Here is a 15819-nt window from a genome sequence, read left to right on the forward strand (position 1 = left end):
ACGAATAAAAAATTTGAATCATGCATGTAAAAATGGCTGGTATGGGTAGAGAAAGCACTATGTAGAAGGTCGAAACATTGTTTGCTCCCCTACTAGTGCTTTCTCTATCCATACCAGCCATTTTTGCATATATATTTTTCTATACAAGTGGGTTTTCACATCTTCACAGATTAAAAATTTCCATTTATTTATATACAATCTGAATTAAGAAAGATAACTTTTTTCACTGATAAAATCAAATAAAAACACCACTAACTGCTCATTCTGAAATTAAATTCTAAATTAGCATGCTGTAACCATTTATCATGGGTATTTGTATATCTGTCAGATTATTACTTGATTATAATTATCACAACTAGCATCATACACAACTGACATTATAATGATTACAACAGAATACCAGCATTAAGTCACAATAAAAATTATACTAATGACAACAAAATACCAGCATCATGTCAAAACTAAGGTTATAATGATCACAACAGAATACCAGCATCAAGTTACAATTGAGGTTGTACTAGTCACAACAGAATACCAGCATGAAGTTACAACTAAGGCTATACTGATCACAACAGAATACTAGCACCAAGTCTCAACTAAGGTTATACTGATCAGTACAAACTACCAGCACTAAATTAAATTGGTACTAAATTATAATGAATATCTACTTATGACTGTTTATCTTAAAACAAAATTTAAAATGTTCTAAGTTTATTTATATTATTGTTTACCCCCTCAAAAGTCTGAGTTAAACATGAACTTTATGTTTCTTCAGAGCCAATTGAAAAGGTTGATCTGTGAAGTTACTCAACTTTATTCTTACCTTGATGCTTAACTGAACAATTATTCTTTCAAAATATCAGATTAGTACATCTGATGTTACCTCTGAATAAGATCCATAAGAGAGATTACTGTTTTCTGTGGAAAATGTTCCTGCTGAACTCTTCACTTCTTTCATATGAGGATGAGTCCTTACAGACTGAAGACAAGTAGAGGCTGAAAAAGAGGTTCATATAAGATGAAAAATATCTAATACAACAGACATTATTGAAAAAAATCAGCTAGAGAGTATATTTAACTGTTAATAAAGACTGACACACAAAAAATATCAGACAAAACAGAAATCGGCAATAAACATATATATATATATATAACACAAAATACATAGAAACAAATTTTTTTATATAAAAAATCAAATCTACTCAAAAGTAAAACAATGTGCTATGATAAGTCAGTAATACAACAACACCTGTAAGACATCTTTATTATACAGTCTAGTGGAAAAACCTTTATATCAGAGTAGATGGGTGGTTTGGCATTTTATGGCACAAAGCAACTAGGCTTTCTCTGCCAAACATCTGGTAAAAAGTTAAAATTAAAGTAAAACTATTAAAATTCATGAAAATGAATCAAGGTAAAACAAAATAAAGTTTAATTTTTGAATTAAAAACATAAATAGCATTAAATCCAATTTTTATATCTAGTTTATGGCAGTAAGAGAGAAACTACAGTAATACAAGTTGTAAAGGACTTTCTGTAGCATAATTTTAAACACATTAGTGTTAGTCATCTAAAGATGGCCTTTCCAAGTCCTGGTTTTGAGTTATTTGATGTTATGGCCATATTCTAATTTCAAATTGAACTAGTTTACTTTAATTCTTAAAAAGGAATCACATTCAAAAACAAGGTCTGATAAATAAATTAAAAACTTAAATACATTAAAAATATTAATGGACTTTAAAAAACTAAAAACATTCGTAAGGTAGACAGTGTCACCATTGCCAATGACACCTTCTAACATTATGGATAATCCTTGAGACAAAACATGTTTAAAATGGTGCAGTCATTGAGAGTTGTAATGAGAGCAAAACAGTGAAATATGGCTTATTGTGACCTGAATGTCACACAGACAACACATTGATGCATCAGTCCCAGATAAAAGAAAACGATGAGTTAAAAAACTGTGACCAATATATAGTCTAGTTAGAACAACTTCCTCTTTCTGATCCTTACGGAAACAAGAGAGCCAAAGTCCAATAGAGGGTTTTATGTGGAAAAGCTTGTTTTCATGTTGCTCACTTCAAGTCAACTGCCAACTGGCATGGAGCCGAGCCTTGAATACAGGACCATAGTCCATGTATGGAACAGGCACAGCAGTGACAGTACCAGATTTAGTTGCAGTGTCAGTGAGCTCGTTCCAGTGAATACCAATGTGGCTTGGTATCTAGAAAAGCTGGATAGAAGTACATGTTAAAGAAAAATAGACCAGTTAGTTTTGAATATTGGTGAGAACAGGGTGAGAACTAACTTAAACAATTCCAGGCCTAGTAGAAAACTGACAAATCAGTATAAATAATGCAATTTGAGTACTGCTAAGCTTCTGTGTGATCTAAGGCAAAAGAAATGCTATACAATTCAGCAGTGAACAGAGAAACTGTAGAGGGGATTCTGAGCACAACCACCAAACCACAACAAACCATGGCAGAGCCCACAGTGTGACTTGATTTCAAACCATCCATATAAATAGGAATGAAGGATGGTTCAAAAGATGTTCAGCAAATAACAGACAGTATTTCCAATCAGGAGTATCTGCTTTTCTCAGACGACTTAAGAAAAGGTCACATTACAAAGCCATGGTGGGATGGGCTGACTAGTGGATACAGCAATGTTATCCAAGGACAGACCCTATTCATCCAACAGCCCTGGATACGAAGGCCAAAAGGAACAATGGCAGATCATCTGTTCTAAAAAAGCAAGGCCCACCGAGGAAGGAAAACACAATCCCAGGTGGGATGCTTTGACAAGGAACAAAGTTTTGAAGCATATAGTAAAGAGAGTTGGAAACAGCAGAGGTGTAAAGGAGGTTCATGAAACTGTGTATAATCTCTGGATTGGGGAAGTGTGGAAAACCCCAGTGTAGAGGTGAAGTCCTGATGATGAATGGGGTCCAGAATTTTCAAAACCAAGGTCCTGGCAGAGCCACAGACCAATAACCCGTAGTCTAGTTTTGATCAAATAAGAACCCAATATATCATTAGCATAGAACATCAATCCACAACCCAAATGGTAGAAGAGAGGACACAGAGAATATTCAGTGCTTTTGTACATTTGACTTGTAGCTGCTTCATGTGTAGTATACAGGTCAGCTATGGTCAAAGATAAGCCCCAAGAACTTTGTCTCAGGGACCACAGGTAGCACAACTTCACAGATATGGAGTTCAGGATCAGAGTGAATACCCTGTTGGTGGCAAGAGTGAATGCAAATGGTTTTAAATAAAGAGAAGTTAAAACCATTTGCCATGGTCCACTTTAGTAAATGATTGAGGGCAGCCTGTAGCTGCCGCTCAACATATCTCATGTTCAACGACTGACATACGATGTGAATTTTGTCAACATAGAGCCTGTTTGCAACAGTAAGAGAAAGTTGTTCAGTGATGGCATTAATCTTTATACTGAAAAGTGTGACACTCAAAGCACAGCCCTGAGGGACCCCATGTTCCTGTAGAAAAGAATGGGAAAGTGTTGAATCCACACAAACTTGGAATCACATGTTTATTAAAAAATTAATAAAAATGGGCAAATGAACATGTAACTCATGTAAGTGGAGGTCTCAAAAATGCCATACCTCCATGTAGTATCATAAGCCTTCTCAAAGTCAAAGAATATTGATACAAGATGTTGTCGTTTGAGAAAGGCTTCTCTGATTGACCTTTCAAGTTGAATCAAGTGGTCCATGATGGAGCACTGTCATTGGAGCTCCCACTGTGTGGGAAAAATAAGACTGTTTGATTTGAGTAACCAACAAGACGAGCATTAACCATCCTCTCTAAGGACTTACAGAGACAGTTCATCAAAGCAACTGGATGGTAGTTGTAAGGATTCTTGGGATACTTCCTAGATTTTAACTATCTAGTTAAAATCAATCAGAAGAATAGCAATGAAGGGCCAGTTTGAGTTCCACCAGCATAAAGGGGCAATTACAGTGATAGAGACAATCAACTTGAGAGGAAATATGTGATCACTCTGCTCGAGTCTTGGTGGCTAAGATAGTGGAGAATAAAGCAGAAGTGCTAGATACCTGGCAAAAGTTTTCACCTAAAGTATCGTCAATTCTCCAGGTATCAGCTACTTCCTGGTCATTAGCAAGCAAGATCGAGAGGACAAGAGAATTATGTTGCCCACCGACCTTTCAAATTTTGTCCCGTATGACTTTGGAACTGGTGGTAAAAGACATGCTGGTTGTGAACTTAATCCAAGATTTCTTGTGGCCTTGATGTCTTGCCTGCCGAGCACATGCATGGGCCTGCTGGAAAGCGATGCAATTCCAGAGTGTGGGATACCAACGAAAAGTATCCCAGGCCCCCTTTTTGAGCTTTCCTTGCAGGATTCCACCATGGACGAGGATATTATAGAAAATGTGTCAATGTTTAGAATTTTCTGAGCAGTTGCCTGTATAATGCCATGCAGTCTTCTATTGATGACTTACAGACAATGGAAGGATCAAGTTCTGCAAGAGCAGTGAAAGAGGGCCAGTGTGATTGATCCAGGTATCACCAGGGCATATGAGTCAGGTGGCATCAACCACAGGCAGTCTCTCTCAAAATAATAGGAAAATGATCTATGCATCATGGGTTATTGTCAACCCTCCATGAAAAGTGGGAGAATATTGAGAGATCAATAGCAGTAAAATACTGATTAGGTGCATGAAAAAAAATGGAAGAACCAGTATTGAAAAGAGAAAGGTTGTGATCTGAGAGCATATGCTCTACTGAGCAACCCCTCCCAAGGATATCAGTACCTCCCCAGAGGGGATTATGTCCATTAAAGTCCCCCAGATAGCAACTGTTCAATGAGAGCATCAAGGTCTGATTAATCACAGATCTCTCCAGATGACAGGTAGAGAGAACAAATAGTGATGTGACAACAAAAGGAAATACAGATGGCTACAGTCTCCAAGGGTGTGTTGAGTGGCAAAGACAGGGTGGGCACACGCTGATCAACCAACAGTGCCATCCTTCTATGCACTTGTCCATCACACAGCCTGTCATTTCTGTACAAAGAAAACTGCCAAAAGGTGACTGTATCAGCAGGTTTCAAAAATGTTTCCTGTAAGGAAACACATACAGAAAAGTAGGAAGCAATAGGTGCTTTGATGTTATCCAGATTAGAATGTAAACCTCGACAGTTCCACTGCATCAAGGTGGCCATTTTTATTTATGTGTAGGCAAATTGGGTGAAGAGCCCTTCTGTTTTCGACCATGTCTTTTTTTTTTTTTTTTTTACATTCGAGGGAGGTCTGTCAATCACCATGGATACTGCCTTGGGTTAATTAAGCAAATTTTTGTAGTTGGAAGAGGATTCCACAACTGAGAACGTGAACAAATGATTGTTTTGCATTTTAGGGCAGAAAAAGAAGATGTACACGAGAAAATGCCAGTATTCGGAACGAAAGGAAGTGGAACTTGGGGTTTGCTGGATTAAATGTTAGGGACACAGAAGGGTGTTGATATTGATTCATATGTGTGAGATGAAGTGGTGGATGGTAACTTTTGAGCTTCAGGGTAAGTAATGTTTTGAATCATCTTCAAACTTTGCACCTCTTTTTCTTTCAACCACTTAGGGCATGAACGAAAGTAGGATGGGTGAGAGCCATTGCAATTAACACAATGAGGGTCTGTTTCACATTCATAGGTGTTGTGGTCCTTACCACCTCAACAAGTATACGTCAAGGAAGCACAACATGATGTCTTCAAGTGACAGAACTGCTGACATTAGAAACATCTGAGGAGGTTTGGAATGTATGGCCATACCTTGTGAATAAGATAACCTCCCTTAATGGTGGCAGGTGGACATAGCAATGTAAATGTTAAAATACGGACATTGGTCAGTATCATAATTCCATCTTTACAAGTGGAGATACGCCTCGCTGCCGAAACTCCTTGGGTGGAGAAGCCAGTGAGAATCTCTGACTTGAGGATGTTCTTCAAATCCCTCTCAACATTAACTCCTCGTAACAAATTCAAAGTAGCATGGGGCATAACCTCAATGGGTATATTCCCAATTGCCTTTGAATGCAAGAGGAGTTACTGTGTTTAGATGTAGATGTTTCTACCAATATATCACCAGAGCAAAGCTTTTTGACTGACTTTGGAGAACAAGCAAGCCCCTCTAGTCCATTCCGAATAAAAAAGGGTGACATTTGCCCTAAAGATTTGTCTGAAAGAGAATGTAATATAAGAAAATGAGATACAGGTGTTACAGATGTTAATGATTGCTGCTCAGATTCTTCAAGACATGGATGTTTACCTATGGACTGTTTTTCACTGTTTAATTTAAGTTTTTATTTGCAGGATCCATAATAAAAAAAAGGAATATTTCGGTGCCCACTGACCCCACCCACCATGGAGTCATATTAGGGTATGCATAAAATGCCAAACAAGGACACTGCAGCAATGCCAGGATTTTGTGAGCATTATACCCAAACACCAGCATCAGATACAATGTCCATAACACTTGTTGAGAACATTCAACACTGGTACTTTGTTGACCCTAATCCAAGAGGACCAGCTGACTGACCCTAGGGAAACCACACCAAGGCTGTCAATCTACAGGAATGCAAGGCCAAAGTGGTGTGTTAGGGTTGGACCCCTCAACCACCAGGATCCTCTTCTCCCCTTCACGGTCACCATGCACGGCAAACGTGGGTGGATGTTTAGATCCTAGAGGAGGGTAAAATGAAAGAACAGAACTTTCCCTGGGAGGTCCCCTCACCCCATACAGGAATCTGCACTGAGGGGAAACACTGAAGAAACTAAGACACAGAAGAGAAAAAATGGTTTCAAATAAACCATGGGCAAACATACTCAAAATATGTTTCTGATAGATTCTTACCTCCTCACAAGATTAACTATTTTTGTTCAGTGCTGCCCTCTCTCTCTATATATATATAAGCTTTTTCTTTATACATGCCACAAGCCTTGCTCCCCTCCCAGTATGTCTCTCAAGTAAATCATCATGCATCACTTCATATCTGATAAGAGAATGAAATGCTCTTGATGTATGTGGCTCCTTCTGTATTTCTCTACCAAACTATAACTCTGAAGTTTGGCATCTGAAAAATTTGGGAGGGAAGGAATACTGGGAAGTGTAAGAGGAACTAAGTGCCAATTAGAAATAGATTTCCAGTATAGGAAAATTATAACTTTCAATATGGTACCTCCTATCACAAGATTAGCTAGACTCCCCTATTGAGAAGGAGGGACCAGTGCAAGGGAACAAAAGAAGCATCCCTGAAGGAATACAAAAGAACACCCCTAACATTGAGAGAAATAGATCCAAGGATCAAAAGAGAGGAACTGTACCTCTTTTAACAAGATATACTATTCAACTGTGTGTAGTGTGAAAAAGAAAATAGCAGAAACTGTGAGGTGAAGAGTGGCTTGCATGTAGCAGTTTGTACTCAGTAAGTCAACTACTTCCAAGACCTCCTCATGAAATACCAATATCCATGCAAAGGTAAGATGAGGACCATATTGCCTTCACCTCAAACCCAAAAATTGGGGATTAAGACCCATGCCAATTTATCAATATGTCACAAGGATTATCCCCAATCTATCAGGGAACTGATATCCAGTCGTGAAAGGATGCTGTTGGGAATCAACTCCTCTAACCATGGTACATGTTACCACCATCCAAAAGCAATAAAATCCCTGTAAGAAGAGAATAGAGAACAGTCAAGGATAAAACTGAAACAATCCCACAGATGGAAGACAAAACCTCGATGCAGAGGAAAGATAGTGGAATGTACTGGAACTGGTCCACATGCATAACAAGAATAAAGGAAAAATGAGATGTTGGATTTAACAGCAATAGGCCAAAAAATCAAAATGAGAACCCTATTCACAAAAATAGAAGGGGAAAGGTCACAAAGTGAGGAAGATTATCTTGGTTTAAAAGGTGATTGTGCATACCCTAGAGGGTAGCTCTTATAAAATATAACAATGTAGAGTCCAGTCAAGGGTAAATATGGAACACACAAGGAATGAAAATTAGAAAAAAAGGAGGAACAACTCTCCTGAGCCAACATGATCTTAGGAAGAAAGGAGTGATTAGGATGAAGAAGATGAGTGGGGCAATAAAATGTATGTGAAATATCACTTGCAAACAAGTTAGACTGTTGACATCCATAGGTCAAGAAAGGGAAATATGTCTTAAGGGACAGATGAAACAATGATCATAAGGAAAATGGTTCAAATGGAGGTAAAGTGATCATATGGAGGATAACATTAATGTTGTAATCTGGAAGATCAAGATGCCTGTGAGGCCTCCACATCTGGAAGGAATGCATGAGTACTCTAAGAACAGGGAAAGTAAAACCCTACAGTTAGTGTATGAGAGTGCACCTCTCAATATCTGGAAAGTGAGGACACAGAAGACCTGCAGTCAAAGAGACAAATAAAAAATTCTTCTACCCAGATGGATGAAGGCTTGTCAACAGAAAATCCCTTGTTAGCAAACCAACAGTGCATGACTATCCATTTGCACTGGTACATTTCCATGAAGATGTAAGATGTATGTATGAAAGTAGCTAGCAAGGAGGTGACTCTGTGAGTGAAACCACATCTTCTTGCTAAGGACCAGACTAAAGACAAGCATGTAGACACGCAGGTTGGGTAGATTGAGATGTGGAATGTAGCATCAAGGTAGAAGAAGAGGGAAAGAAAGTGGAAGAAAGACAAGTGGCAATAAGAACAGATGTTATCACCTTGAAAACCAAAGTTGTGCTGGTCAAAAGTGTGTAATTAGGAGGACAGGAAAGGGAGTGAAGTGGACCAAAGTAATCACCCAATGAAGCAATCAAATGGGAAAGTACACATAAGGTATTTATAAGACCAATCCTGGTTGAAGGCATCAACTGCCAAAGCCTATGGATGCATTACAGGAGACCAAAAGAGGAACAACTTGGTATTGTGGCTCATAGAAAAGGCATCCATTTGGTAAGAACATCAATAAGAAAGGTCCCTGCAAACGCGTGGATCTAAGGTCAACTCTGTGGTACAGGTCTGACTCGGGCATGAAAGATGACCCAATCTACATTGAAAGAAGCCAACACATACTATGTAATAAGACTAATGTGATGTACATATAAAATATCCAACAACTGAAAACAGATCTCTGGACTTGGTGCCTCACCAGACGTTGACAGGCGAGAAGAAGGAAGTGATGCAATGCTGAACGAACTTCTAGAAGTTCAGGAACATTGACATACATAACAGATTCATCTGCAGATCAAAGCCTCCTGGTAATTAATCCAAGCCCCCATCCTTGAACAGATGTATATCTGGCATCAGTGGAGGAAGTGGCCTGTCTTCTGATGTATAAAGCTTTGTCCAAACATGATAATAGATCATCTTGTAGGAAAGAAAGGAAATGTTGATGAAAAGAGAATCCTAAATAAGATTGATTATTTGAGAAACATCCACTGAAGAGATCTCATATGGGTATGACTGAAAGAGACCAGTGAAGTTATAGAGGACTACATCCTCAAAAGCAACAGAACCTTGCAAACTGTAAGTGACAGAGCCTAGAGGCCATGGAGAACTAAAAAGTTCCATGGAACATTAACTTAAAAGAGGAGATACATAATGACTGATATTGGTGTAATAAGAAAACCCCAAATGTATCAGATGTTGTGTGGATTGAAGGAAGGACTTTTCAAATTTAATCAACCAGCCAACTTGAGCCACCACAGAAAGGAACTGATGAGTAAGAGTGGCTGACTCTTGTTCTGAATAAGTGAGAATGAGCCAGTCATCCATGTAATTAAGAAATTGCATCCCTAGAGCTTGAAGATGATGAGCAAAAGCCTGTACAATGCTACAAAACATGTATGAAGTCAAGCAAGTCCAAAAGAGAAAGCCCAAAATTGGTAAGCCATCCTGGGATTGACAAACTGAAGGTAAGGCACACTATGAACCTGGAGGTAAAAATAATTTTCCATTTTTGTCATCCACAACCTTGGGAAAAATGCCTATCTCAGGGTGAGAAAAGATCCCATGGTGAACTTGGAGGGTGTGATGAAGAAGTTGATGTGAGATAAATCAATGATTAGTCCCCAATCCTCAGTTTTCTTGTGAACAACAAAAACATGGGAATAAAAATCCATGGAAGGGTGGTGAAATGGTTCAATTTCTCACTGCACAAGTACATGAAATATAGCTATGCAACATTTTAATCAAAAACAAATTAGTGTTTCTTCAACAGCAGGGTTACACGAACAAATAGTTTTGTTTTTAAATAAAAACATATAACATATTTTAAATACATGAAATGAACTTGGCATCACCAACTTTTTATTTCATGAATGCTAACTATTCAGGTCTAGTAAAATATATAAGATGATTCTCAGATGAACAAATTGCATATAAAGTTTAGTCTACCAAGAAAGACCGTTCTTAACTCAAGAAAAAAATTAAAAATTTTAATGCAATTTATTATTGAAACAATCAAGATACTGTATTATTCATGTAATTATTATAACATGTTAACATGATATTCAGTTAATTTATCTTGAGTAGCTTTAACAATTACTTTACATTATAAATATCATACATTTACCTATATGTAGGGTTTTTCAAATATGTGTAAATTCTTCCAAATTTAATGTCTTTATATTTTCGTTTTACTAATGCTTTCTTTCATGTTATGTTTAGATTTTGAGATTCATGATTAATTAGAATATTTATAATCATATCTAATAGATAACTTAAGTGAGAAACAATAGTCAATAACAATAGCTTTAATCTGATGTATGATGAAATTTTGTTGCTTACTACCTTAATATATTGGGTTGAGGAATAATTCATGAGTGTTTTTTCAAGTTAAAAAAAATATATTCATAAATGAAACGCTTTTGCAAAATATTTCATGTCATTTGGTAGATAATTTTTTGCTCTAATAGATGGTGTGTTTGATTTTCATATGTCTTTAATTTTTGCTTTCATTTTCAGCTCATTAAATGGAATGTCAAGTGGACAAAATCGAGCATTTTCGACACCATCTGCTTTTCGCATTTAATTTCTTGCAATTTCGTTTACAACAATGCATACTATATACCTAGGTATTACATGAAATAAAGTATCATAATAAGTGTTTTGGGCATAATGTGTTCATGCATTGAAGTATTGTATAGTCTTGCATGTAATGCTTGAATGAAATTATTTAAAAACGCTCACAAATTATTCCTCAACCTAATATTTATTTTGCAGCACACATCTTTGCTGTTTCAGTGTTAACTTTCTTATTAATTGTACTAAATTTGTATGTGATTATGACAAAAATACTCCTGTGTTACTAATTTCTTAAAATTGTTTAACAAGTGACAAATCACACATTCATTAATTTTGAAATGGGGTGGAAGAAATATTCTGTGTCCTTATTAAATTATTGAAATATAAGATAAGAATGTTGGTACTTACAGTACAGCCATGGAAATCAGCAGAGAGAGAAAGAACTTTTACCAACCTGGGAGAAGGGCTGATATATGGATCCCCCACTCTCTCTCAATCAATTTCCCTCCTACCTCCTTTGAAGTAGTGAGCTCTTTGAACATTTACCTGGGTTTCTTACCATCTTGGTGGGCTTACAAATCATTTGTCTGTCATCATTATTGTTAGTGGTCTATAAAATCATCTAAGTCTAATTATCAAGCAGTTACTAGTTTATGTTTTTATTACTAGACTCTAATTATTAACTAGTGATGAAGAACTAACCCTGATTTGGAGTAAAATGGTGATTTTCTAGACCAGCCACAGAGATGGGTATAGCTCCTGGATAAGATGAAGCAAAGTTGAAGGGTCCAACTGATCCAAGACAAGCTTGTCCAAGTAAAGTATTGATCGACGAAGCTAGGTCAGCTAGTTTTTCCTGGTTCGTTGGGTCAATTGACTTCATACTTTCCATCATGGCTATTGAAAAAAGATATACTGAACACAATATACCCACATGTAAAATAAACACACTTTAAGAACATTGTATATATTATAACAATTAATAGCAATTTGAATTAAATCTTATTATATGTTAATTAATATCGTATGCTCCACACTTGAGAATAGTTTTCATATGATCTTTATTTCAGATCATAATTTGGTATAAACAATAAAATTCTCATTCACTTTAAAAATTAAAAAAAACTCTACAGCAAAAATTATTTATTATGGAACAAAGGAGGAAAATTTTAGAAAAAAAACAAAGAAGAGAATATTATACAGAAAAATGTATTTATTAATTTGTATAATTTTTGAGGAGCCACAAGTTTTATTGAAACCTCATGAAGCATTCACAGTTTATAAAATATTTGTATTTCTAGTCTCTAAATTACTACAGTAATGAAACTATAGATATGGAAGAAATAATTATTAAAGTCTAAAATATTGGATGAGAAAAAACAAAACAAAAAAGAAGCAATATGATATTTATGACTAAAAATATTGTCTTTATGGTGCTTTTACTGCCTTTACTTCAGTCCTAGATACAAATGTTTTATTGCTAGGTTCAGCACTATTATAAAATAAAAAATAAAAATAATTAAGTGCAAGTAGGATCGAAACTAAAACATTAATTAACTGCTGTTGAAACTAAGGAATACAGAGAACCAAGTATTGGAATTGTACAATGTATTTTCTAATCTGCCTCCTATATATAAGGCAATTTACCTTGAAATTGTGACATATCAATATCCTGAAGACTTCCATTTCCAGTACCTTTGGCTGATTCCTTCAACAAATCTCCCTCTTCTGGAGAGAGGGCATTTGGAATTCTGTTCATGTCTAAATATATGTAACATGTCTAATGAGTAGTTTGAATATATTAATCAAAAATAACCTTTGTCAAAACAAGAACAGCCAAGAAAAACATGACAGTTGAGTGTTGACCTATATTTATGTAAAAACAATGTCTCAGTCAAGATAAGCTCTAACAGCCAATTGTTTAAGTTGTGAAACATAATTTAAAACAATGTTTTAGTCACAATAAGCTCTAACAGCCAGTTTTTTAAGTTGTGAAACATACTTTAAAAAAAGATTTTAGTTAAGATAGGTTCTAACAGCTAGTCTTTTAAGTTGTGAAATATTGTTTTATGTTACACTTTTTGGAACTTACATTAAATACAAATTAGTGGACATCTTTGTGTAAGCACCAACTTTCTACATTATAATGTTTATATGTTTAAACAAATATTTCTCAAACTAGAAAAAACAAACTGTGCTATCACTTATGAATGGATGTTTGTGAAACAAAAAAATATGACATTTATTGGTTGCAAAAAATCATACTCCTGCAGTGAATAGAACAGACATTATCAAGTACACCTGAGACACTCCTGCTGTGAATAGAACAGACATTATCAACTACACCTAAAATACTCTTGCTGCAAATAGAACAGAGATTATCAACTACACCTAAAATACTCCTGCTGCAAATAGAATAGAGATTATAAACTACACCTAAAATATGCCTGCTGTAAATAGAACAGGGATTATCAACTACACCTGAAATACTCCTGCTGTGAATAGAACAGGGATTATCAACTACACCTGAAATACTCCTGCTGTGAATAGAACAGGGATTATCAACTACACCTGAAATACTCCTGCTGTAAAATTTGTAAAAGTAAATGAAGGTAAAAACAAAACAACAATTAAAACAGAAAATGGTGTAAAAACCAATGGTGACATCCAGTCAACAAAGTTGTAAAATATTTACTCTAGCAAAATGGTAATGATCATAACCCGCCAGGAAGACTAACAGGTAAGCTCAAGAACCACCGTCAATTACCTGAAGTTGGCCTTTCCAGTCCTGGTTCCGGGTTATGTGTCATAGCACCTATTATCAAAATGTAAAAGAATAAAAGTTTTAAAAGACACTCCGCAAAATCATAATAATGAGTAGCCAAATGTCCAGTAAAAAGATAAAAGTCAAGTAAATGGAGTAAAATTTGTAAAAGTAATTGAAGATAAAAGCAAAACGGCAATTAAAACAGAAAATGGCGTAAAAACCAATGTTGACATCCAGTCAACAAAGTTGTAAAGGACTACCTGTAGCAGAATGGTAATGATCATAACCCGCCAGGAAGACTAACAGGTAAGTATAAAAACCACCGTCAGTCACCTGAAGTTGGTCTTTCCAGTCCTGGTTCCGGGTTATGAGTCAATATGGCCAGTACTAAAAAGATATGCAGCAAAAGTATAATAACAACTCGCCAGGACAACTAACGAGCAGTTCAAACGGATAGTTCAAACAGTAGCGTTAGTCACCTGAAGTTGGTCTTTCCAGTCCTGGTGTCGAGTTATTTAATGTTCTGGCCATTGTCCAATGTCAAATTGAATGAGAGAGATTAAAACTGTAAAAAAGGAACCACAATTAAAAAGGTGTAATGAATAAATATGCAACACTTAAATGAGATTTTAATTTTTTAATGGCCATTAATCTTTTTAAACATTATCAAGGTGGACAGAGTCACCATCACCAATAACTCTGTCCAATGTTACAGACTGACCCTGGGAAAAAATATGTTTAAAATATTGCCGTTGTTGAGAATTGTAACGATGGCAAGAAAGTAAAACGTGGCTGATAGTGATTTGAGTGTTACACAAACTACACATTGGTGCATCAGTTCCAGATAAAAGAAAATGATGAGTTAAAAAACTGTGACCAAAGCGTAGCCTAGTGAGAACAACTTCCTCCTTTCGAACTTTACGGAAGCTAGATGGCCAAAGTCCAATTTTGGGTTTGATTTGAAAAAGTTTGTTGTCACGTTGCTCACTCCAAGTGGACTGCCAGCTGGCACGGAGCCGAGCCTTGAAGACAACACCATAGTCCATGTATGGAATAGGCATAGGAGTGATGGTGCTGAAGCAGACATATTTAGCTGCCATGTCTGCAAGCTCGTTCCCGCGAATACCAACATGGCCTGGTATCCAGAAAAACTGGATTGAAGTAGCTGCTAATGAGAAATGGGCCAGTTGGTTTCGAATATCAGCGAAAATAGGATGTGAGCTAATGTGTAAGCGAATCAGTATAAATAGTGCAGTTGGACTACTGCTCAGCTGCAATATGATCCAGGGCAAGAGATATGGCATACAGTTCAGCAGTGAACACAGAAGCTGTAGAGGGGATTCTGCAAGCAACCACTGAACCACAGCAAACCATAGCAGAGCCCACTGAATTACCTGATTTGGAACCATCTGTATAAATGGGAACAGAATGATTGTTCAAAAGATGTTCATTAAATAAAAGACGGTACTTCCAATCTGGAGTATCTGCCTTTTTTAGGTGACTGAAAGAAAGGTCACATTTGGGGGCTGTAATAAGCCATGGTGGGATGGGCCAAACCTGTGGAATCTGCAATGTTATCCAAGGACAGACCCTATTCATCCAATTGCACCTGGATGCAAAGGCCAAACGGAGCAATGACAGATCGTCTGTTCTGAAAAAGTACTGCCCACCGAGGAAGGAAAACACATTTCCAGGTGGGATGCTTTGGTAAGGAATGAAGTTTCGAAGTATATTGTAAAGATAGTTGCAAACAGCAAAGGTGTAGAGAAGGTTCATGAGATTCAATGTATATACTTTGAACTGGAGAGGTATGGAAAGCCCCAGTGCAGAGTCGAAGTCCTTGGTGATGAATGGGGTCCAGCATCTTTAAGGCCGAGGGTCTGGCAGAGCCATAATCAAGTTTCGATCTAATAAGAGCACGATATACCTTTAACATTGAACAGCGATCTGCCCCCAAACTGGTAGAAGAGAGAACACAGAGGA

General features: G+C 36.7%; 1 protein-coding gene across 3 annotated transcripts in view; it reads right to left on the reverse strand.

Moving 5' to 3' along the window:
* LOC143230490 (uncharacterized) overlaps positions 1-15819 on the reverse strand; it is an 87832-nt gene that overhangs the window by 3094 nt on the left and 68919 nt on the right. For all 3 annotated transcript variants that reach the window (XM_076464168.1, XM_076464167.1, XM_076464166.1), the window contains 3 exons: positions 12717-12830; positions 11772-11966; positions 884-996 (listed from right to left, as the gene is read on the reverse strand). In XM_076464168.1, the coding sequence (XP_076320283.1) occupies positions 884-996; positions 11772-11966; positions 12717-12830 (422 nt within the window). The remainder of the gene's footprint in view (positions 1-883; positions 997-11771; positions 11967-12716; positions 12831-15819) is intronic.

This window comes from Tachypleus tridentatus, chromosome 10 (assembly GCF_004210375.1).
Source record: "Tachypleus tridentatus isolate NWPU-2018 chromosome 10, ASM421037v1, whole genome shotgun sequence".
In the NCBI taxonomy this organism is placed as follows: Eukaryota; Metazoa; Arthropoda; class Merostomata; order Xiphosura; family Limulidae; genus Tachypleus; species Tachypleus tridentatus.